Raw genomic sequence first — 24,896 nt, 5'->3', positions numbered from 1 at the left:
ATCATTTTTTTAAACTCATTATTGCAACGCAGAACTCGAGAAGATACAAAAAAAAAAAAAAAAATTTCTTCGTAGTACAGCAGGGAGATTTCTGAATATAGATTCCTACATTACCGACACCGGCCAAAGATATTTTATCACTACTCTGGCTGACTATCACGATCATTGGATCATTCAGTTGTCCGACGTTATCGATAAAGTCAACTAGAGTGATGACATCTGCCACCTTCGAACGTTCTGTAAAAGGGTTTGTGTCTTGACTGAGTGTCGGTAATGTAGGAATGAATTCCCAGAACTCTCCTCGCTATTGAATTATTATTTGCAGAATTGGAAAAAGTGTTTTCTTCACGGCATTAATAAATTATTTACATCGAGCGAAGGGCCCGAATTACCGACTCTTGCGTAATGTTGAACCCTTATAATTCTCTGGAAGTGCGGCGGGTGACGCTCGGCATTTAATGAAGCCCGCTCTCCTTCGTTAGCGACTTGACCGTAATCCGCGTATAGTATATATATGTATACTCTGCGTTGTGTCTTTGCATCTAGATGTCTGAATTCCGGACCGTTTCTCTACAAGGCTAAAGACGACGGAGGCGATAAGCTCAAGCTTGGCGGGTATACCGAGCTAGTCAACTAATTGCAAATCAGCTCTGCGACGCGGGTGAAATTTCCAACCGGTAATAATGACTGAAACGACCATCCTAAATGGAAGAACTGAGAGATTTTCTGTTGCTTGAAATGACGATGCATGTTGGAACGCTGAAATTAAAAAAAACGGTTCGGGATTAGAAAAAGAAATTCATACGTGCCGCGTGAGGTTGAAAATCTATTATTTTCTTTTGTTACTGTTAATTGAGAATTTTCTGAAGTCAAAATCTCGAATAATTGAATCTATGACGCCATAGAAAAAAGGACAGTTTTAAAATCGTGCGGTTGAATCACCGAGAAATCTTAAATATTTTTTTAGAAAATATGATAAAATGATCGGATATTTATAAAAGTTTCAATAGTTTGTTTAAAGTATTGATTTTATAAATTAAAGTTAAAAAATTTGTTTTATTTTCAAACTAATTCGAATAAATATATTTAATTTAATTTATTGAAAGAAAAATTTTGATTTTAATAATATCAATTAATACAATATTAATATACTTAACAAAAGAACCATTTTCAACAATATTAATTTTCCTAATTCAAACATTATGTATACATATATTCCGTAAATGTAAAATGACGACCGTCGTTTAAATGCCTGCGTGTAAAAAAAATTATCCAACGTTTTTCCCCTGTGGCCGAGTTACAGTTGAATACACACTTATGTATTTAGTATATTATACCGGGCATTCCAAGTGAAATCCAGGAGTCATTTACCTCAGGTCATGAGATCCTTCCATAACGTTTTTTTTTTTTTTCGCATCGATTTCACTTCCAAAGAAGCCTAATTTTCTTGAAGAATTTTCTCGCTACTCCTCCAGGTAGCGCGACGATCGTTTTTGTGTATAGAAGGGATAAAACAGAAGAAAAGGATTTTCAAAATTCTACAATTTCTTCCACAAATTCTAGGTCGTAAATAAGTAAAATGATGATTAGAAAAAAATGGTGTTTCTTCAGTCATCCTTTTTTTTTTTTTTACAAAAAAACTATCGTCTCGCCACCTGAAGGAGTAGCGAGGAAAAAATTCTTAAAAAAAGAATGAACCATTTTTTGAATTCGAATCAATGCGAAGAAAAATCATTTGCGCAAAGGATCTGATGACCTGAGGGAAATGACTCCTAGATTTCACTTTGAATGCCCCATATACATAAATACGTTACACATATCTGGCGTCGAGTAATTAAACACATAGAAAAACAAAAAACAAAAAAACAACCAAGAAAACAAAAAAACACGCTATTTCACCTGCAACTTCCGGACAACCATAAGGGTAAAAAAAAAACAGACGCGTGATGTTTTGCCATCAATGGTGTAACATTACGTGGATTACACACGCAGTGGAACTCTTGTGTGCTATACATATATATGCCAATGTATTGTACATATGTGCTTAGCTGCCACGTTAACATACCTATCATCACAAATGGTCAGGCATTCGTGCGGCACGGAGACAGCCGCTCAACTCTCCTCCGCTAAAGAGGCAATAAAATTGCCCAAATTCAACTCTGGCGTGTCTCACGGTAAAACGATTCAAACGCAAGGGTCAGGGTCGACTTCTGACTGCGAAACGCGGAAATAATGTAATCGTCGTTGATATCAAAAGTACGGAATGGACCGTTTTGTAACAGGCAGGAAAAACTGATTTTCGAGATACTTTTTTGGGTGGAGGTCAAATTTCCGAAAGACTAAAGGGGAAAGTGCCCATGTGATTCTGAAGTCTGGCCCTTTTTTTTTGGACTTTTGGCATTCTACATTTTGCAGATCGAAATTTTCATTCTTTTGATATTTTATTTTTGACACATTTTTTTCGGATCATTGGCTTTTCGATTTATTCGTCGAGGTTGATTTTCTAATTCATAAATTGTCATTTTCTGGATTTTTAGATCCTGTGCTTTGTTCATTGGAAATGCAAAGTATTCTAATAAAACGTTTTTTTGATACAAGACCGCTCGGTCAAACAGTTATTTACGTGATTTGTTAATAGTAAAATTTTTGATTCACTGATCTTTCGTTATTTGAGAATTCCTATCTTGAAATCTTCGGCTTTTCGGTCATTCGATTTTTTGGTATTTCCAAAATTTCACCCCCCCATCCATACTTTTCATTACCTTGAAAAAAGAAAAGTCTGTCAGACAATCTTTCGCGATGATTTTGAAAACAGCAGAGTAAAAAATCTGAAACTGACAGGACTTGGCAACTGAATGAAAAAAGTTTTGCAAAAAAGAAGGGGGGAAAAATTTTGTGAAAACAAAAAATTTATACGGTTTCTTTTGAATTCATGTATTATAAACCGAGAGAAACGTAATTGAAGATCGGTAATATTTCTGGTAAAACCGGAAGTTCGAGTTGAAAGGAAAATGGCAATTTTTCATGCCCATCAAATCGTTATAAAATCCTGTAAATTTTGTTTTTTTTCATCCAGCCGTTTTTGCGATCAGATATTTTTGTGAAAAGTTGTTTTCTAGAAAAATACTTGAACTGCGTTCAACGTCGAACCGTAAATTTGTAAACTTCTCAAAAAATGAAAATAAAAAAAAAAAAATAAAAAAAAAAATTATGTAGCGGAAAAAACTTGGAGAAAAGGGAAAAATGCAATTCAAAACGAACTAAAATCTCGAAATAAAGAAGAACGAGACTTAACTCCGAGTGAAGAGATGGAAGTATGATACAGAAAAGTGTATGAAGTTAAAAATAGAGAGAAATAAAAGGGGTGGAAAAAAATTTGTTCAACCTTTTGCCTTTCGAACCCGGACGAGAGTTGCGTCGAATTCAATTTTCCTTGGAATAAAAATTCACGTCAGCACCCGGCGACCGCGGCCTTTCCGAGTACCGAATTATTCAAATTTTCGAGTGGCCGTTCGAGGAGAGAGAGAGAGAGAGAGAAAGAGAGAAAAAGAGAAAAGGGAGATAAAACCGAAGTCCGCAACCGTTTCTCTCGAGTCAAATTAAATCCTTCGGATTAATTAATACTCCCGATTCGCGGACGCCGTTTATCGAGGACGAAAATTCTCCCTTGAATTTCTGCCCGCAGGTACGATCCTGCAACTCGTTTTCTCCGACAAACCGCCCTCTCTTCTCAATAATTTTTTTTTTTTTTTTTTTTTTCATTTATGTACGTAATGAATGTATAAATCAAATCCGTTTCTAACTCAAAATCGCACGAGAACGAGAAACCAAATTAAATCAACCCGTATTCGTCCTTCGCGTCTTTTTCCCAGGTTATTACTGTTATTAAAATTAGAGTTTTGAAATTTTTTTCGTAATTATATGAGCCGTTTTCTTGATTTTCAATAGAGAGAAATTTTTAAGCTTATTTTTTTCTCTCCACTTATATATTATGGTTGTAATAACAATCGTGAAAGTGTGTTTTGAATTTTTCTCGTCCTTCTTTCTGTTCATAGATTTATACGTACAAGGAAAACCCTTTTCAAATAGATTATACTTATTAATTTTGGGCTTAAATATTAAATAAGATAAACAGAGCATGAAAAATAAAAATTAATTCTCTAAAATTTCTGTAATACGATTATCCGTTCTGTGATAATTTTTTATCCAGACATTGGCAATCTTGAAAAATGAAAATAAATTCTGCACAAATTTTCCAAAAGAAATCGTTTGATCAGAAAAAATTTCCTGCCGGATGCGCAAAAACATATGAAATATAAAACTAAAAATTAAAAATGAGAAATAAAAAAACCAAAAAACAAAAAAATGTTCAAATTTCAGTCACATCGTAAAAATCTGTAAAGAAAAGAAAAACTGACTGATCGTTATATCGATTCTAATTGCAAGCAGTCGAGCCGCAGTGCAGGTTTCGCTCTTTCGCTCTTCTAGGTATGCGAGGGCAGCTGGCGTTGAAGGATGGCGTTTAATTAATTGGTATACACGTCATTTTGAATCTCGAACAAGCTCGCAAAGGCAGCTTTGCGGCCTGCCGCAGGCTAACGTGTTCAAAACGGAGGGAAACAGCGACGCGACTCGATCTGATACCGAGTAAACCGTCACGCGAACTCCCAGGGAACAAGGCATGATCGGTAGGGTTGCCCGGTTGAAACAGGTTGTCAAGGTTCGCTCAGCGGGTTGCTTTCCGACGATTTAAAATCTTATTTATTTCACTATGACCGACGATTCGCTCGCCTCGAACAACTACCCGTCAGATCAATCTTTCTCCGGTCAAGTTATAAGTCTGTATATTATAATCATCACCAGGCTTACCCTCGAGCGAATATCTACCCGCGAAAATTTCGATCGCGCATCTCGGTGAGATAAAATTTTTCGACGAAATTTTAATCGGCGTGATTATCACCGGCGAAAATTTAAATCTCATTTTGAAAATTTCAGAAGTGCAAGTGAAATTTCATTCTTTTAATATCGCCTTTGTTGAGGATTTTTTTTAGTTGTAGATCTGAGATTTGTTTATAGATCGTTTTGATGTCAATATCGCATTGGTTAAGGATTTTTATCAGTCTCGACTCTGATGGTACTACAATTTTTTACTTTCGTTTTTGAATATTCTAAAGTGCCGATCCTTGGTAACGAAAAAATCGCTGCAAATCTCTTGCGATTTTGCCAAAAGTTCAGCAAATATCGGCGCATGTATTAATTCGAAAGAAAAAACGATTGCTAATTACGAATCAAATTATTTCCAATCTTTCTTTAAAAATTTTTTCATTCTTGCGGCAAGTACTGTCCGTTTTCAAACTTTTCATTCAACCATTTTTTATATCAATTCGAAAATTTGTCATCAGACAAACCGAGAGCCTCTTTCGTTTTCACGGTGTGATGAAAAAAATCAGTTTTTCCAATTTCTCTCCGTTGAAAGCCAAAAAACCCGACTTGTTACAAGATTTTTCATTTCCCATCTTGAATCGTATCAAAAACCTGTTTTTGTCCTTACATACAGCCCAAATTTCGCAACTTTCTCTACGAGTAAAGAACGCTGTTAGAACTTGTGACTATGAATTACAGGCTCGAGCTTTTACCTAGTCAGAGACGCGGAGAAGAGCTTTCACGCAGAGATGCGTGCCTCGCCTCTGTCCTCGTCACACCGAAAACTAACCACTTGACCTGATTTCTGTTTGCTCTCTTAGTGCCGCCGCACAAGCCCAACATCCTTGATGACAACGAGAGGTCGGTTCCTACGGTTGCTGGTCCCTACGTCGAGGGTGGACTCATGCGGCTCACTTGCGTCGTCTTTGGGGGTAAGTTCTCATCATTTCGCGTAAAGTCATTGACCTACCGAAATTCGACTTCAATTTGGCCCAACATTCTGGACTTTAGATCACTTTTTTGTAGAAAAAAAGATTTTTAGAAAGTCCTCTAAGGGTTAAAGGGTGAGGCCACTCTAGAGGCGGAAAAATAGGCTGTTTCGTGATTTTTTTTCTCGAAAAATAGAAAATAAACCGTGTATACAAATTTAGAAGTTTGTTGTACGTTTGTTTGACTGTGAAACATAATTTTTATAGAATAGTTTATTTAAAAATGGCGGCCGTGCAGCGTTTCTGCAATTGGTTAAGCGGTTTCGGAGATTAGCGTAAACGAATATCCTGAAACAGGATTTTTATATATAGATATTGTAATAAAAAAATTCGTTCCAACGGCATTTCTCCTGAATGAAAAAAAAAAAAAAAGACTTTGATCTTCTGCGATAAAAGTGTACGAGTAAGAAATTTTTGGCTACGAAAATGTTTTAATTTTTTGTTTTTTTCTATTGTCAAACATAAGTTTGTCGAAGAATGAAAAACATTTTCCTGGGATTAAAAAACTTTTCACCTTGCTGGGTAAAAATTATAAAATTTTCACCACCGAGACGTGAAGTCGACTGAAAAAATTCACGAATTTCGTGGTATAGAAATCGTCACACCAAATGCCTTTCAACTTTGTTCGAGGGAATAATTTTCTACTGCAGGTACAGCTGATAAGGTAATCTAACGGTAAAGAAATTGTGCAAAAAGCATTTGATTCGAATCGGAATTGTAGAAGTTTGTCGTTTATTAGTTTATCGGAATCACGGTAACGTTTCCCTTGTTTGAGTAGCACAAACATGTGCGCATACCTGATATCGCGAGGAAATATTGATAACAATTGGAGGCGGTATACACACGGTGGTTGTTTGCTAGGTCATGTAACGCGTTGCGATAAATATTTCAACAGCAAACAAGCAAAGAAGTTGTTTATGAAAGTTGTACATACGTGTATGGTACGTAGAAGCAATTCTATCAGCAACTGCCTGCACGTGAATTACGTGAAATTAATTGTTAGTGATTATTGAGAAAAAATGACAGGAAAGGATAATTTGTTATTGAATTTCTTTTAATATTATCTTTAATAAAATAAACTCGTATATCTAATAACTGATGAAATGTATCGCAAAAACTTTTCTCTGCACTTGATCAAAGCAAAAAATAGCAATTTGACCCTCAATCGTGGTAAAATAATTGACTTTTTGAAAATTCCATTTATATTTTCATCCGACGCAATCAACAGCGGAATTATTTTTTTATTATTCCCCTTTTGATTTTAATCGAAATTCGGGAAAGATATAGGTTCGATCCTACAGGACTATAATCTGTCGCGTACTAGCTACCGTGTTACGGAAGATGAAAGGACAGCGACGCGGTCGTTTCAATGGGGATGATTAACGAGCCCTCGATAAAGTAATTTCAGTTTTGCGAATCGCCCTTTTCCGCAGTGACCGCAAGAGGTGATAGGATCGGAGAATTCGACGGTATAACGGATCGAATCTGGGAAAAAATGATCGCAAAATTGGTCAAGGGATACAGCTATATGTGTATATATACTTTTTCTTTTTTCCTTTAGTTTTTTTTCTTCCTTTCTTCCTTTTTTTTTTTTTTTTTCCTTGCGACGCGTTAATTAGCGGGAAGGTAAAAGAAAACGGGTTCACGTCCTCTTTCACGTCAGATTCTACGTTTCCCTTTCCCTTCTGATCGGAAAGGAGAGAATGGGGAAAAAAACTGAGGGCGTGGAGTAAAGCTCACGTTCATTAAAGCCACCGACTGCAGATGGAACGACCAACAATAGCTGTATGAATACATTGTGTTACTAACGATCCAAATAAAGAAATTTTCTGGACATGTGGGCAGAGAGGGTAGGAATATATCTCCCGTCATTCCAGTGATTAGGAAGCTGGAAAAGCTGCGGAGCTTTTCATGTCCACGTACCTTCTTTTTTTGTTATTTTCATTCCATAACAATGAATGGATCAGAAATTTCCCTGAAATGCTATCTAATTGCTTCCGTGTATCAATTTCATAGCGGTACAGAATGTCCTCCGTGAAGAAATTCCGTTTTCAATATGGCGCGGTCTTGAACGTGAGATCAACGTCTCGACCAGTGCGATGGATGATCAAATTTGACAGCTCACATTGACAGCATTCACGCGAGGAGTTTATGGTTCAAATCTTATACCAATCCGTCGAACCGTTCTCTAGATATGACGCCGAAGGCTATGAAATATGGGAAAACAGTTGAGAAGTTTAAAATCTAATTTAAGGTTAAGCAGGGAATGTTTGTTCTCGGAATTACGTACCTCATATCACTCTGTGTGCATTACAGTTTCAAGAACCGCAAGAGAGTCGCTCGTTTGAAACTTGAGTAACAGTTCGTACTTCCAATATGCGATGCCTAGTTTATTTGATAACGTACCTAGCGTACGTTCAAGCTACGGAAGGTTGACGCGGGTAGTTCGAAAGTGAGGAAAACTCAAACAGCGAATAGAGAGGCCTTGTGACCGACGCTGGAAACGCAAAGTCAACAGCCTTCTCTCCGCTTTCCGGCTCCCACGCATACCAACTGCTGCTTTTATGTGTTGAAGAACATGGTCGCAGTTTCTTCGTTACAGATTATCGCCGTACTATCGCGCCGCTTGTTGCGTGCAGCCAATTTTGTTTGACTTCTGTTCCTTCTAGCTGTTTCCTCCCTTACCATAAACCACCCCAACTCGACGCGCGTTTGGATCACGATTTTTCTTCTTATCCACCAGAACTTAAACACCAGCTCCTCAAGCAAATAACTATAATAGCAAGAGTCTTCAGGTACACACGTGCTTACCTTTTAACAGCGTTATTTTTCAACTGGTTTCTTTCAATCTGTGAAAAATATTCTAACCTTATCGTAAACACACTTCACGATTCTCGTGTATAGGCAGTAATTTTTATGCCTCAATTTGAATGTCCTCTTTTTTCATACACTTATATTTGCACCTTTTTTTACATTTAAATTTTGCTTCTTTTTTTACTGGACTATTTTTTCGCCTCTTTTCGAGCGTTTGAATGCCGGCTGTAAACTCTTTTACGGAATCGCTTTCCTCGCGAAACACGGCAGTATGATAAACCGGTATTTTACATAAACTCTGGTTAATACATTCGCGAAATTTCACTTATCTCACGATTCTCTTTCCATTTCTTTTTTTTTTTCATCTTTGCAAAATTGATATCGTGTCGATTTTTCGGGTCGTTTATCATTCTAGTGTTTAAATTCATTCTCAAAATAAAATTCAATGTCATTTCAAGTCGAGAATAATTCTCACGTCAACCAAAAAAGAAAAACCCCGATAACAAAATCCAATGTTCTTATTTGTATTTAACACTTTCATCCCTGCAATTAAATAATAAAATTAAATTAAAAAATTTTCCTTCACATTAATTTAATACTCCGTTCAACCAGTTCGTCTTTTTCTATTATTCTCTGCCCCTATATTTCTTTTTTCCTCATATAGCGCGGCTTATGTAGTCGCGATAAAAAAGCTATAAAATTAATGTTTCAGGCGGAGATGCAGATTCTCCAATAGGGTATAAACAGCTGTGAATAAAACGGTATTACAGTCGGTGCGAAAATGCAGTTTCGTTCCTCGCAAGCTCGAGCTTCCGATCCCTGCAGTGCAGGGTGAAGCTCCGCGTTTATACGGCCAGGGGGATGGTAAGGGTGGGGGGAAAATGATCACGATGCAACGCTTGTTATTTCACGGCGTTAAAATGTATTTAAAGTAAACAACTTAATCTCGGCAAGGTACCCACCCCCACCTCCACCCCCACCTCCACCCCCGCCATCAGCCATTCCAATCCCTACGGTCCTCCAGCCTCGCTACCACGTACCGAGTGCCGCTAAGCATCAATATTCATTGCCCGTTGCATTCTAGGCATGCCCTTAATGCAACCTGGATTTTCTTCATTTTGTGTACGTCTATTCATTCGCTTGTTTTTTGATTTTTTTCTTTTTTTTTTTTTCTTTCTTGTCTCTTGTTTCTACGCGTTCGTCGACCTTTTTCCAACGTTTTCAACTACGCATATATGTGTGTCGGGGCTTTCTATGCAGGTACCTTAGACTGTACAAAAAAAATCGACGATTTTTTTTTTATTCAAAGTTATACTGAATATGACGTCTTTCAAATGACGAAAAAAGAATGTCCTCTAATTTTTAGGTCTTCTTCTGATTTTCATAACTAGCTAACGACAAGTCTTAAACAAAATTCACAGACATATTTTTGTAGGGAATTGAATGCTCTACAAAAAATGATTTGTTATTATTTTACGATAAATGTACTCTTTCTAATGTTATTTGAGGTCATTTGTAGATTTTTTAAACTCAGGTCAAGTAATTTTCTGGACTACCAGATGAGAATGGGAAAAAATTGTCGATTTTTTTTTTCCTTCTCATAATCAGTTTTTGCTTTTTACTTTCATGAACGATACGATACAATATCAATTTATGTGATTAAAGTATCAATTATTATTAATATTATTATCATTATTGTATTACTTACTCAGTTCCTATTTTCATATAATAATTCGAAGTTAAATGAATAATTTTACCTGAAATTGAATAATATTCTTAATGAAACTATAAATTATCAAAAAAACTTTTTCTGCTATTAAGACTACATATACTGAAATTCACAAAATCTTGATTTCAAATACACCGTTTTAAAAAATCATGAATTGATCGAATCGATCAATTCTTACCGATTCAATCGAGTCACGTTCGATTATTTTTTAGACTGGGTTAATCGTTCTATCGATTTTTTTCAGTTTACTGGCCATCGCAATTAAAGACTAGAATTTAGAAACATCGCTCAAGATTTATGAACCATTCGTCTACCTGCCATCTTTCTTTCTATTCTTCGATGCTTCTTTTCGAACTGAAATTTTTTTGAATGAAATTCGTCCAAATTCTCGTTCAAAATGAGCAACAAACTATCGTTATTTTTTTTTCTCGTCTTATTTTCGATCGATCTAAAATAAATATCATACTCACTTGGATCTTTGATCAATTTTTTGGACTATTTGATTTCAACGTCTCTTACAATTTCACTTTTTGTTTACCAAATTTACGTTCTATTCTCTTCATTATAATTTAAAATCAACATTTTTAAGGTTGTCAAATAATTTTCAGGATTCTTTTCGGATTTCTTCGAGACTTCCGTAACCGCCTCCTTATTTTTCTTCACATTTTTTTCTTTCACTATAAATTATCAGTAGCAATTAAAATCTGCTAGATCTGGATTTGAGATCCAGAACCAACCTTGAATTTCATTAAAAAAAAAATGTTCACTCATTTTCGATCCAGTTTTCTTTCACATTCGTTAAGAATTTGTCAAAAAATTGTTTTCATAAGAGAAAAAAAAAAATCTGAACATTCTTACTATACCTAATCTTGCTATAAATTTCTTTAAGCTAGATTCAAATGAAATTCAAAACCGACCGGTTGATATTTTTTTTTGTTCCCAAAAATTCTTCTGATTTTTTTGAATCAATCATACTCCGCTGACTTTTCACCAAGGCAGGATCGCTCTAACGAGTTTGATTATCACTTTATCACTTGTAGTGTAAGAAGTTGTGTGGCCGCGTGTAATTAGTCCTGATTGTCGCGTGTCGTTAATACTCACCGGGTATAATCTTGAGGCTTTAATTCCGCACAGCGAGGCCTCTTTAACCTGCTCGAAAATTACGGGCTTCGCGTACTTAAGTGGTCTCAACTACTGCTGCCTGACCTACTCCAACCCTTTCGACCCTTCCTTGCAGCTTTTTGCATACACAATATGCTCGGTGCATCGTGCAATGTGAACGAATCTGAGCCTGGTAAGTTATAATCGTGAATCGCCATTTTTATTATCACTATACTGCGTGTTTTAAAAATTTAATTTTTCCATCAACATCTTGGTATAAACATTCACGTAAGGCGGTGTCTCAAATTTTATTTTTACACCGTCGTTCTCAGGGAAATTACTGCGATTATCAGCTTTCACCTTTCTCAGAGAAATTTGTTTAACTACTAACAATTATTCAACCGATTATAACGAAATTTTTATAACAATAAATAAACTAGGTATCACGTTTTTACTATTAAAGTTTAAAACAAATTTCGAAACTCTAATTCACGAATCATTTCGACTCGTTCTTAGCCTCCGGAAATTATTGTAAACGCTTTTCAAATTCTGTTATCTGATCTAAAAAAATCTAGAGGGTGAGCCAAAAAAAAAAACCTAAACTGATTTAAATCGTGAGTAAAATCGCTTAAAAATTTTATTCACGTTTTAAATCAGTCCAGTTTTTTTTTTGTTTTCTTTTTTTGGAACCCATTTTGTATATAATTATTGATTCAAAAAAAATTTCTACTTTCAGGTCGACCTCAGCCTGTTGTGAGATGGTGGAGAGGTGAAATGCTTCTTGACTCGGAAGAGGAGCCGAGCGAATCCCCTTCTGGGCCCCGAAGAAATACTTTGGTCGTCACGATGCTGACCAGGGCAGATTTGCACGCAGAATTCACTTGCCAGGCGTCGAACAACAACATCAGTCAACCAGTTTCAGCGTCCGTTAGAATCGAGATGTACCGTGAGTAATTTTTTTATCTTCAAATTTGTCTTCAAGTTCGAATATTCAAAAGACATTTGTTCAGACATTTTTTATTTCTTTGTTCATAATTTTTCAATCTTAAGTCTTCTTCTGGTCTAAGGCTCTAGTCCATACTCTTCGATTTTAAGGATTTGAGCGAAATTTTGATGCAGAATTTTCAAAATCTTCTACAATTTTCAATCATAAAGTAGCGACTGCCTGAACGTGTCAATGAATGAACAAGTTTTAGGTTCTTTGAACGATTTTTAGTAAGTTTAGTTCAACATCTTAACTTTTTGTCAATCTACACATACCTCTGAATTATTAAAAAAAAATTGCAAATCAAAATGTCCGACAAAAATTCTGATCTAGAGGCTTAAATTTTAGGCATTTTTGTAAGTGAGATGAAAAAGAAATAGAAAACATTTTTGCCATCCATTTTTTTACTAGACCTTTATTGATGTTTCGAGAATACAAAAAAAAAAAAAAAAAAATCGTAAAAATAAAAAACATCCAAAACACAAAAAGTTACGGGGCTGTAAAAATAAAGGCACTTCTTGTTGGACAGGTTTTTGACTTATGTACTGTTCTGAAACAAAAAAACCAACGACATTCTTCATCAGTAAAGACGTCTCGATAGTCTGGAGCACGAAAAGAGGAAAAATAATTTTTTATGGACAAAATGCCTACGATTTAAAAAAAAAAACTTTTTGCGCCCCTGTTTTTTGGCCTTTCCGAATTTTTGAAGGACAGCAAAATATTTTTTTTTAATAATCCGTGCTTTCTATCGTAGCGCGATATACGAAGAACATTTCCACCAAATTTCAAGTAAATCGGTCAATCAGAACTTGAGATATCACGTCAAACGTATCGAAAAAAGTAGTTTCGAGAAAACCCGTTTTACTCGACGCGTCAGGAAAATGACTGTAACTCCAAAAATAATTTGAATTTCCATAAATCCTCTTAGAGACTTATTTTCAAAGGTCTAAAGTTCAAAAATATCGAGAAAAAAAAATCGTTTTTTCAAATCTCTAGACCAGAATACACCCTTAATAATTGTACAGAGTTCTCGTTAACTTTGTGATATCGTATAGAATCAGTAGCTTTAGTGAAATTGAATTTGCGACTTTGACTTTCGAAAAAATGTCCACTTTTCAATCCACTCTTTTCGACTGCTATTCCGGATTTTCGTAACTTCATCAACTTGTTGTCGGTGATTTTCGTCGACGGAAACGAGTCGAGTACGCTTCGTTTTTCTTTCCTCCTTTCTTTCATCTCTCATCTCGCACTTTTTGCCCCCCGAAGAGTCGAGTGGACGGAATTTCATTATTTGTTGCCAGTCAAGAACGGCCCGCAGGTAATCCGGCAGCCTCCGGGTATTATAACCAATCGATTAGGGTGGTAGTTGAATAGCATTGCGGGCAGTGGTCGAGCCTTCAACTACCTTAGCGAGAATCGGGCATCGCACAAACCACGCGATCGATTTCTCTCTAAATTGGAAAGCCGATACAAGTCATTAGCAAGGAATAGCATCGACTTGAGATTGGATTTGCGGCGAGGCTTCGAGGTAACGGGTTATACGGATGAAATGAGGCTCCTCCGTTCGCTAGGTGAAAAATCAACTGCGGGTCACCACCCTCCTCTAATCTTTTTCAACGAGCCTCGAACCGCCATTCATACGAATTAAACCAGTGCTTCGATAAAAAGAATTTCTCCACGATTCCGATTAAGATCAAAAATTTATCCTATAAGGTATCAGGTGGAATTTTTAAATATTAACTTTACAAATTGTCGATGAAACTTCTAAGGTATTTCAATTTTATTCGATTTGATTTATCGATTCGTTGAAGAATTTTTCTCTTGGATTTAGCAGTTTTTTTTTTTTTTTTTTTTTTTTTTTTCAAGAAACGTCTTTCAATTCGAAAATATGCGTTATTCGGTGATTTCTGCATCGATATTCAAATACAGCATTCCTGATTGAAGCGTTCCAAAAATACCAGGAAATGAAAAATTTCTATTTTCATATACCTTAGAATTAAAGTAAAGTTTTTTTTATCGCGAAAATCGTGATATTTATTATAAATTGAAGCAGAACAAATTATACGATTTTGAAAAGTGTAAGAATATTATGACAAAAATTAACTCGAGTTTATATTGTAATACAATTACATAAATTAAAAAAAAAAAAAAACATCAAACGATAGATTATTTTACAGACAATAAATGAAAAACCCTATGAAACGAATAACATTTTAAATGTGTGTACCTATTTTTGAAAACATCTGATGATATTTACTTTCGGTTTTTTATCCTAAGATAAAAAAAAAAAAAAAAAAAAAAACCAGGAACATCATAATAACGGGGAAATTCGGTACAACAATGACAATAAATAAACGGAACAGGTGAAAATTATGAGACGAGGTACAGCTAGTGGTGTTGCATGGGGAGGCGGAAATGGGGGTGGAGGAAAGGGGTGAAGAAGTACGAGAAAGCAGGCACCGGTGTCTAATCGAGCCTTACTAATTAGAGGGCAGTTGGCTGGTAATGGAGTCAGGCCAGTGAAATTGGGTAACATGGTGGTCCTGATTTATACGGACGAGGGAACAACGGCCATGATTTCACCCGGCTGCTGAGTTACGACGCGGTTCATTTCTCCGAGCGAGAGACGAAGAACGTGACACTCGGTGGCAGCTCTAATACTTTTCGATCCCCTTCGATCCCTTTCGATCGGCCGTGTTTTCCCCCCTCGATTTCGTCAAACGCCGCGGGAATCAGCCACCCGTTTCACTCGTGTTCCGCCAGGCGGCGCCACTTACGCGCCTCTCGCTCCGGCGCATGCGCAACGAGTCACGTGACGTTACCAGCGACTTGGCCTTACCGAGCTCTTGGAGAAGGGGAAACTCCGCAGATAGAAGTGGGATGAGTGCAGAAAGCTGAGAGCCCACTCAGACTTCGTCGAGTGAACGTCACGTGACCCCGAGACTCATCTGGGAGCTTTGGCACTTAACCGTTGGCCTCGAGGCTACCCGGATGATATGCGGAATAAATCTGCATTTTTTAACGGGTCACCCTCTTCTGTATGCCTGTATTAATTAACGACGGAGCTTTTTTAATGTCAGTGATGAGAATTGGGACACCTTCTTCATTGCATTTATTATTACCGTGATTAGCAGCCGTTGACATTTTGTGTGAAATGAAAACGGAGCAAAGGGTTTTGTTCGATTGCCTACGTTTTGAAATAAGAAAACTCAAAAAATGACTTCCGGACTCTGCGAGTAATAAGTATAAAGCAGATTCTAACGTCCAAAAACTATTTGGCCGCTTTGAGTAGAGAATAATTGGAGTCAGGTTCTAAGTCACTTGAAATCTATAATCAAAGTATCGTTTTGTTAACTGATTTCCGCAAAATCTATTTTCGACTGATTTCAGGGCTTGTAAAGTTTCTACATGCGCTTGAAAATTCTTCAAGCATTTTTCATAAGATCCTTCGGAATCAATTGAACTTCTAGAAATGTTCTAAAGTTGCTCAAAGCTCCTCAAAGTCTGGTGGAGTACTCTACTAAATAATATTTTTTATCCCTATAGATCCCTTTTATAAGTCATTTGAAGCACTTTCAAATCTATTCAAGTACAATTTAGTTTCTTCCAGACGTCTCAAGTCCGTCGAATGAATTTCAGTGGAATTTCTCGTGTAGTGTCTTGAAGCTGTCTCAAGCTCAGTTGTTTCGTTTCGAGTATTTCAACTGCAGAAAATGTCTCAAAATCCTACAATTCGAACTTCTACATTCTTGAATTCCGTCCGAAAAGCTCATTTTCGTTTTTGCGACAGTGTAAAAAACAAAAGGACAAGTACCCTTACAATCAGACCTTTCAGCTTAACGAGATGCTCGAACCTTAATATCCACGCCGTTCGTATCACAAGCACCAGCCAGTGAAAAAGAATCTGAATGTAAAGATAAAGAACGAGGCTCCAGAAGAATATCTAAGGGGGTCGGGCGGTTCTCCTTTGCCAAGTGGAGCTCAACTTTTCCCTTAAATTTGAAATTCATAGAGAGAATTACTATTTCCCTATTTATTCTCCGGGCAATTTTAGTCCTTCCCCAGAGCAGACGGCATTCCGTTTATTCCTTCATTTGTTCGTTCGTTCGTTCCTGGCGCATCGCTCGTTTCACTGCAGTTTCACCGAGGCGGCAGCTGGTGAGCAGCTGCACGAATGAATATATTCATAATGGGACGATTCATTAACTGAAATGAATCCACGATGCTCACCCTGACGGAGCTTCAGTGGTTTCTGTGCCGGTTCACGGAATACGCAAGTTTGCCACCGATTCTATTGCAGTCTTCAACCTTCACCCACTCATGACATATTTTTTTGTCACCGTGCTTCTAACTCAGAACATTAATTTTGTAGAAGTAAATTTGAGAAATAAGTTTTTTGAACAACAATTTCAGGCATTGACTTTTGGGATTGATTTCTTTGAATTTAATCAAATCGGAAGTCTTTACTCTTTCACGAATTATTTCCTATTTGAGTCTATCATAGAGTTCTTGAATTCATCCAAACTTTGCTGGAGAGGAATTCTCAAGTTAATCAGATGCAGGGCAGAACTGGATGAGGGTCGTGATAAACGAGCTTTACTTGTTGATTTTCGGTCGTTGCAACGCGACGCGTCGGTCCTTAAGCTGGAAGCCGTTGACCTGTCCTTATGTCCTTACCCAAACTCCTTACTCGCGAGAAGAAATTTTTTTTTATCAAGAATCTCTTGAAACGAACTCGCTTATTAGAATCCGCAAGAATTTTAGTAGGAAGAAAAAATTTGAAGTCTGCTTGTTATGGTCGAGAAGCGTGAAAGTTATGTCTCACCTTACTTCAAATTACAGTAAGACGTGATCTAAGAATAACGATATTCCAAATATTTTGCACCGTTTTTATCTTAGAATTTTTTAGCTACCTCCGAGCAATTTTGATTCACTGCTGAGGCAATAATCAGCGGAGATATTTTTGGAATTACCGGTATAAGACTCATTAATTTTTTTTTGTATTCCAAATGCAAAAAATGTCTGTGCCACGTTCAAGCCAACAAATTTTTGTTCACAGTGAAGCCAATGAGTGTCCAGATGCTCGTCAGTGATTTGGCGCCCCTCAGTGCTGAAAAAAAGTACAGCATAAACTGCATGACATACGGATCAAGACCACCGGCCAAGACCACGTGGTACCTGAACGGCAAAAGCTTGGACAACTACTCGGAAAAGGTAAGACACGATGAATTAAACTTATGAACTAACAATGAAGCAAGCTCCTCACAGATTGCTAAAAGTTTTTTCAACTTTAAGACACTTCACTAATCGAGAATCGGAAGTATAGGACGAAATGAATTATTCAATCAAATTCACTGTGGCAGGATGCTTTTAAGCTCGGAGGACAGTTGTTTTTTGAAGCTTTTTTAAGGGTTGTAAGAATTAACTCTCCTTCTGTAGACTGTCTTTCAGGGAACAGTCGGTTTCTGAATATCAATTTTTATGACCAATATTTCGGAACTTTCGAGTCTTCCAACTTTCGGATAATGTAGTAGATACCCTGAGAAAATATCGGGATATTTTTTCTGATTTATTGAAAGCCTAAAACGCCTTGGAAAAAAAGTGCGGACGGAAGGTTCATTCGAAATTTCAATCTTCAAAATCTGGTCCATGGACTCAAAGAATGCTTACATCAAAATTCGTGTACGTGTCACGTAAAGTTTGGGCTACTTTCCATCAGACCAGCCACCATTTTGTGGAGGATGATTCGGTATACTAGAACTTCGATACTTGATACAGAAAGAGCACTCGAAAAAACGCGTGAATCCTGAATTTCATTACCATCGACGTCACGGTGTTGAAGCAACAGCGTGAACGGTGATGAAATATGATAAAAAAAAAATTCGAGTGCCGCTAGAGTTTCCGGTATGATGAGATGGTTCCGAGTTCGAAAACGATCGTCGTTGGATGATCAGTTCTAGAAAAACTAGAAGTTTTTTTTGTCGCTGTTGGAAAATTCTCTTGTAGAAAATTTCCTGCTATCGATGTATTTTAGAACATCCTGTAGATAATCCAGCAATGCATAAGTGGGTAATCGGTCGAGCTTACGGGGCGAATCGTGGAAGGTGGTATCCAGACACGGAAGGGAGTGAGGAGGGAGGGATGGAGAGGGAACCGGGAACGTCTGTAAGGTAAAGTGCTGCTGTTGCGAGATTCGTGAAGGAGTAAGAAGCGAGCAAAATAATAGCGAGGCGAGTAACGTGAAAGCAGCAGTGGATGGCGCCGAGCAATAAATCTTTTGGCGTGCGAGAGAATGATTGTCCTGTTTGGTCCTGCAGGTCTATAGGTCTGTAGGTATAACACACAAAGTCGAGGCTGCTTGCTCGCACGAGCTTGTGAGTCTATCGAACCGGTCAATGAAGATATACCTTTAATCCTCGAGAAACGTCGCTTCAGTTCGAGAACCGATCGCTCGGTCGGTAACGAAAACGTCTTCATTGCTGATTTTGCTTTGAGATATGCTGTAAGCTCAGGATATATATTCATTGCTAACAACCACTTTTACTCAAATTGGTTCCGCGAGACGTCCGTATTTTTATTTCTCTTCGATAGAAGTACTGATTGCTGTTGAGGTTAAGCTTTAACCTCTCAATATTTATTTTATCATATTTCAGCGCTATTCAGTCTGTTTCTTCCGCATCGTGAGGTCGCTTTCGATCAAATTCAGTATTCAGGAATTTTTTCATGCGCTCTTTTCGAATCAAGAGTCGAAGTTTTAGTATGATGAATCACAGTCTACAAAATGGCGGTTGAACTCATGGAAAATGACCCAAATTTTACGTTACAGATACACAAATTTTGCTGTAAATATTTTTTGGACCACTGAATCAGATTTTGAAGGTTAGAATTTTGAATTTTACATTATTTCCCGCGTAGCAGAGAGTTTGCTGAGTAAAACACCAATCAAAATGTATTTTATTTCCGTCGAAATTGCATCTACCGATATTTTTCAAACACTGGTTTAGAGTGGGAGACAAATTTTTGATTTTGGGTGTATTAGAAGGAGTCAAAAAATGCTCTGATATTTTCAAAATTTGATTATATTTCAAAATCGAATACGTTAATCTACAAAATTTCTACAGAAACTATTTTGCAGCAAGTTTATCGGGGTGTCAAAAATAGTCAGTATTGTTAAAGTTGATATTATCTTGAATCGAGGGATGAAAATTCCTATTTCTCAATTCAAGCCATCTCATCAATTCTTCGTATATACACATACACAGCTAGTCGGGAAACTTGGGTAATAAATATTCCATATTTGATAGCAGTACGTCATAATTAGACGAGCAAATGAAGCCGAGACACGCTCATCCGGAGATTTATTGGCTCTGAGTCCGGAGTAATTCCTTTCCGATTGTCAGATCCAGTTTTCTTTGTATTATATATATACTGCAGGACTTAACCGTCAATCGCAATGACCTCTGAATGTAGTCGAGATATTAGCTGTTCTCCAATCCCGTGACTATTTGCCCCTGTTCCGCTCTTCGTTACATTTAATCGCTCTCGAAGATTGATCGGAAGTTTAAAATCGACCCGCAAGCTCGAAGGCATCCAACTCGAGCAAAGACGATTGCTTTAGATTTTCAGGACTTCAATGACCGCCATTGAAATACAAAAATTTCTAATTTTTACTCCGCAGATATCGCCGGACATGAACATGACCATGTCAACCTTGAGCTTCAAGGCCACGCTTCAGGATCATAAAAAGAAGCTGACCTGCCGGGCCGAGAACAACAAGGTCCACGGAGGCGTCGAGGAGGCCAACTGGGAACTGGACATCAATTGTAAGTATATCTGAGGGTGAAACCCGAAGGGTTATCTTCCCAACTGGTTGATCCTGTTTAACGGTTTCGTCCTTCGATTCCGTAGTTGTTCCTGTTCTTCGGCTCGAGCTTGGATCGAACATGAACCCCGAGGACATCGAGGAGGGTGACGACGTCTATTTTGAGTGCAAGGTCCACGCCAATCCTGAAGCTTACAAGGTCGTCTGGAAGCACAACGTGAGTTGATGGAATTTTTTAGACGTTCAAAAATCAGGGCTTGACAAAGGTCTTTGAAAAAATTTTTTATGGTCCAAGCTCTACTCCATTTGGTGTTGATTTTGTTTGTACTCGGTACGGTGTGGAATGAATGATTTACTTTTTTTGTCGACACCTCGACTTGGGACAAATTAAAGTAAACGATCTTCACCGAGGAGAGAATTTTTTCGGAGTCGAGGTGATTGTTTACGACGACCTATTTGCAACTTCTTGAATTTCTTCTCCGCAGGGAAACGTTATACAGAACAACGCGAAGAACGGTGTTTTCGTTCAACGATACGACCTCGCTTTCAGAAAGGTGAACCGCTCCCAGGCTGGCAATTACACCTGCGTCGCCAGCAACGTCGAGGGCGATGGTACCAGCAACAGTGTAGAGCTGAAGATCATGTGTAAGTAACATTCATGTTGCACGAATTATTTCCAAGGCAGTGTAATAATGTTCTTTAACGTATAATTACCCTTATAGAGTGAGATTTTACAATCATTTAAATGATTTGAAATATATATAATCCATAAACTTCGAGTTGTTGATCTATTTTCTCAAATGGTTTGAGGGGCTTGTGAAAGCTTTTGGATTTGTATGAAACTGGAAGTTCTCGAGAAACTACTAAAATCATTTCAAAATATCCTCTCTGATAAAAAAATGTCCAGATGAAGAAATAATAATGCAATATTTTCACACGTAATTATACATTGATGGAAGAAAAGCCGTTGAAAATTGTGAAAACAATGGGTTCTAAATGTACAGTATTTCCGTAACACCTGATAATCCAACGAACTGAATAACGTCAAGTTAAGCCAAAATGAAATCTGTAAAAATCCGTTCTTTTTATGCGAAATCAGGCACGACAGAAATTCTGTGCAGAGGAGTAGATTACAAAGTACCCTTAAACCGAAAACCGGAAAAAAGTAAGTAAAAAGAATGGCTCGTGCCTAAATACGCGAGCTTTTGTTCTGATTGTAAAAGGGATAAAGTCCGGCAAGAGTCTGGATCACGGATTTGGTGTGGCGAGTTAATTCCAGGGATGGCTAGCGGTTTCCGTGTCGGTATTAGACAGGCCACGACGAAGGTATGAGGAGGAGATGGGTGGGATTGGGATGTGTGCCCAGAAATGCCTTGAGGCTCGTGTTGATCTTGCGAATTATTAATTTGCCACGAAAATGCGGAAACTAATTCATCCTGCCTCAACTCCGCTCCTCTGTCTGGCGTGCGTCTCCCGCGGGACGAAGGTGTGGCGTGTAGGCAGGTGAACACACGCATACGTGCAGAAATAACATACATGCCGCAAAACCGGAAGCTTTTGGCCATTTGCCGGAAGCTCGATGAAATTTATCAACGACAATGAACGATGCGTGCTTTACTTATTCCTGGGGGTGTTTTTACAATCATCTCAATTTTTTTTTACTCCTCATTAAATTCATTCATTAAAAGCTTATATTCCAACAGATCAGCCTTAGTGGGTAAAAAAAAGTCTAAAAAGATCTCTTTTGATCCTATGAAACGTTAAAAATCGATTCACCCCGTCATTTCAAGCAATAGATTAATATGCTTCTGGTATTTTTGGACGAATAATCACGCAAAGGGAACAGAATTGTTCCCCCCTTTGAAGAAGAGACGCGCGCGCATAATTGGCAAGTGGAAATAGCGTCGAGGGTGAGCGTAGCCTAGTCATTAGCGCATCGTGCGGCATTGAAGTACCTGTTGTTGGATCTAGGTGGCGCTGATTCGAAGCGCTTGGAAATTGGCTTCTCTCTGTAACCATAGAGGTGAAATCCTCGACGCGAGACTCTACCGAGAAACTTGACGCTGCCACATACATATAATCGCAATTTAGGGGCGGAATTGCGTTCCGGGCGTTTCGAAAACCGCCAAAGACGATCCGCCGAGCACTTGAGCATCTACCAGACGCGGAGACACTGCGCACTTGATTGCATCCAGAACCGAAGAGCAAAGATCAGGACGAAATTGAGATCCTGGTCTACATTCAACCTCAGCTACGAGAAACCTGAGCCCTTTGGTTTGCGACTATCAGAGTGTGTGACGTAAATGGCTGTATCTTTTCATCGCGTTGACTTTGAAGATCCAATTTTTTACACATCCAATGGACCGTAGAGCTTAGTGTTTGACATCAATATCGACTTGATACGTCGACCCGTTTCTGAGAAAAAGGGTCTTGACTGACAACGAAGTGATCCTATAAGGATTCCGTTTTTTCCTTTTGCGGTATAGAACCTTGAAAACGGTGGAAAACGGGGGCGGATGATCGAAATGAATTCGTTGGAAACAACATCCAGGTGGAAGAGCGAAATCAGATAAATGTCAGATTTCAACTAAGCTTCGAAGAATACGATGGAAAGAAATTTAACAAACGATATAAATTTGTTCAAAGTGTATAATTATGTAATCGATGGAGTACCAAGTTTATAAGCAGCTGGCTACGCGATTCAAAATCATTAAATTCAATTCGATTAACTTTGGTTTCATTATTCTTGATATAAATTGTATTCCAGATTGTGTATTCTACTTTTAAAAAATTTTCAAAACTCCGAACATCATCATGAATTCCATCTCCATCTCCAAATTCTACGTCAAGTCTATGAAGTTGAAGTTGGCAGCGACAGTCAGCAGCCAAACGTGTTAAATTTTTGAAAATAGAAGAATGCAGTTCAATTTTATCCCCATGATTGTATAAAAGTATCGTCAATTTGAGGTATCTCACAAAATTTTGATCTTCGAGCTCTATTACGTTATTCAAATAAACATTAGAACGTTACGCTGCTACTTCCAATCTTGTGTAAAGTATAAAAACTTATATCTCAGTGAACAATTTTGCACAAAAACTGGAAGTATCAAAGAACGCGACGTTGACTATAAATGTCATAAATTTGATGTTTTTTTGAAAGATTCCGCAGAAAAAACATCTCGGAATCCCAAAACTGTATAGAATACAGGTCCTGCCCGAAACACAACGTCACAGGCAGCGGTGGCGATGAGGAAAGACAGGTGTAGTACAACATTCGACAAAATCGAGTTAATTAAATGAACTCAATTACCGCAGGATAAACAAGTAACACGCCAGTTGTTTTTCACCGGGTTAGGGTGGGGAGGGGGGGGGGGGGGGGTCCCGAAACAATGGAAAGTGTAGCCACCACCGGGTTGCGGAGGAGATGTAATATCCGAGATTTGCATGAAATTGAACCTGCACAATGGCCGCGATACCCTCAGTCGTTGCCACTGCTCTCACAGCCGTGCAGGAAATAAAGCTGGGCACCTAGCGAATTATCAGATAAAACTGAAGAATTCCTCGATAGCGGAAAAGCGTTGATACAAATGCAGTTTTGTGAAAAAGTTGTGATTTACCAAATTTTATTTGGATGAACAAAGAAAGAAAAAAAATAACAACAACAACAATAAACAAAAAACTTTTTGTTTGCAGCTAATTCAATTAAAAATTGTAACGTATCATTGACGACGGTTCGAATATTTTAAAGAAATTTGAATCAGCTAATTTTTCGATTTTTCTTTTTTTTTTTTCTCTGTTTTTTTTTTTTTTATTTATTTTTTTTTTTTTGCCTGCACGTTTGCACAACGTTGATAAAACGAACGATATTACAAACGACGTGCGATTAAGTCAAGCTCCACGGGCAGTTATTACAACCGGCGAACTAAATCTCCCGCCCTTTTTTCCCGCGCGCGGGAAACTCGCTCTCGCTCATCTGTCCGGCAGTGGAACTGTCTCACCGCAAACCCTGCGAGACCTGCCCCAAACCGCCGAGAGTCGGGACACATCGTCACCAAGAGTGAGCGTCGCCCATTAAACGTTGGCCCAGTTCACCGCCTGTAACGATCGTATTGAGAACATAACCTGTACGCGCTGTCCTCGCAATAAAGATCACCTCGTTTGCCATTTATGGATCCCGAAAGGGCCGGCGTTTTTTCAAATTTTAACCGTCAGTTTGGCTGGGATGTGTGCTTTGCCTTTGGGAATTCGTTCGGAAATCGTCGGAGGACCAATTTTTGAAAATGACTCTACGTGCTTTGTCAGTCTGACGTATCGGCATTGTGACGCCCAATTTAACGGCCTTTGAACTTTGCAGTTATCTAAGGGTGGGTGGGGCTTATAGTGGGCCCCTGGGGCAAATGGGCACCTCAAAATTTTTGGTAACTCAAAAAATTTGGGGCAAAGTGGGCACCCTGAAATTTTTTTAATAAGAAGGGATAAAATTAACCACCTGAAATTTTTCTCAATTTTTCAAATTTTTTTTCAATCTTCAAC

The 24,896-nt window shown here is 37.9% G+C and overlaps 1 protein-coding gene across 1 annotated transcript in view; it reads left to right on the top strand.

The window, feature by feature from the left end:
- The window catches only part of LOC124414143 (synaptogenesis protein syg-2-like), a 244,172-nt gene that overhangs the window by 201,665 nt on the left and 17,611 nt on the right, over positions 1 to 24,896 (top strand). Inside the window, exons 5-10 of the mRNA XM_046895088.1 lie at positions 5,745 to 5,855; positions 12,293 to 12,502; positions 17,601 to 17,755; positions 20,220 to 20,364; positions 20,450 to 20,580; positions 20,849 to 21,008. Of these exons, the coding sequence (XP_046751044.1) occupies positions 5,745 to 5,855; positions 12,293 to 12,502; positions 17,601 to 17,755; positions 20,220 to 20,364; positions 20,450 to 20,580; positions 20,849 to 21,008 (912 nt within the window). The remainder of the gene's footprint in view (positions 1 to 5,744; positions 5,856 to 12,292; positions 12,503 to 17,600; positions 17,756 to 20,219; positions 20,365 to 20,449; positions 20,581 to 20,848; positions 21,009 to 24,896) is intronic.

Source organism: Diprion similis, chromosome 13 (assembly GCF_021155765.1).
Source record: "Diprion similis isolate iyDipSimi1 chromosome 13, iyDipSimi1.1, whole genome shotgun sequence".
Lineage (NCBI taxonomy): Eukaryota > Metazoa > Arthropoda > Insecta > Hymenoptera > Diprionidae > Diprion > Diprion similis.
The sequence above is the reverse complement of the archived record's forward strand: the minus strand, read 5'-3'. Positions and strand labels throughout refer to the sequence as shown.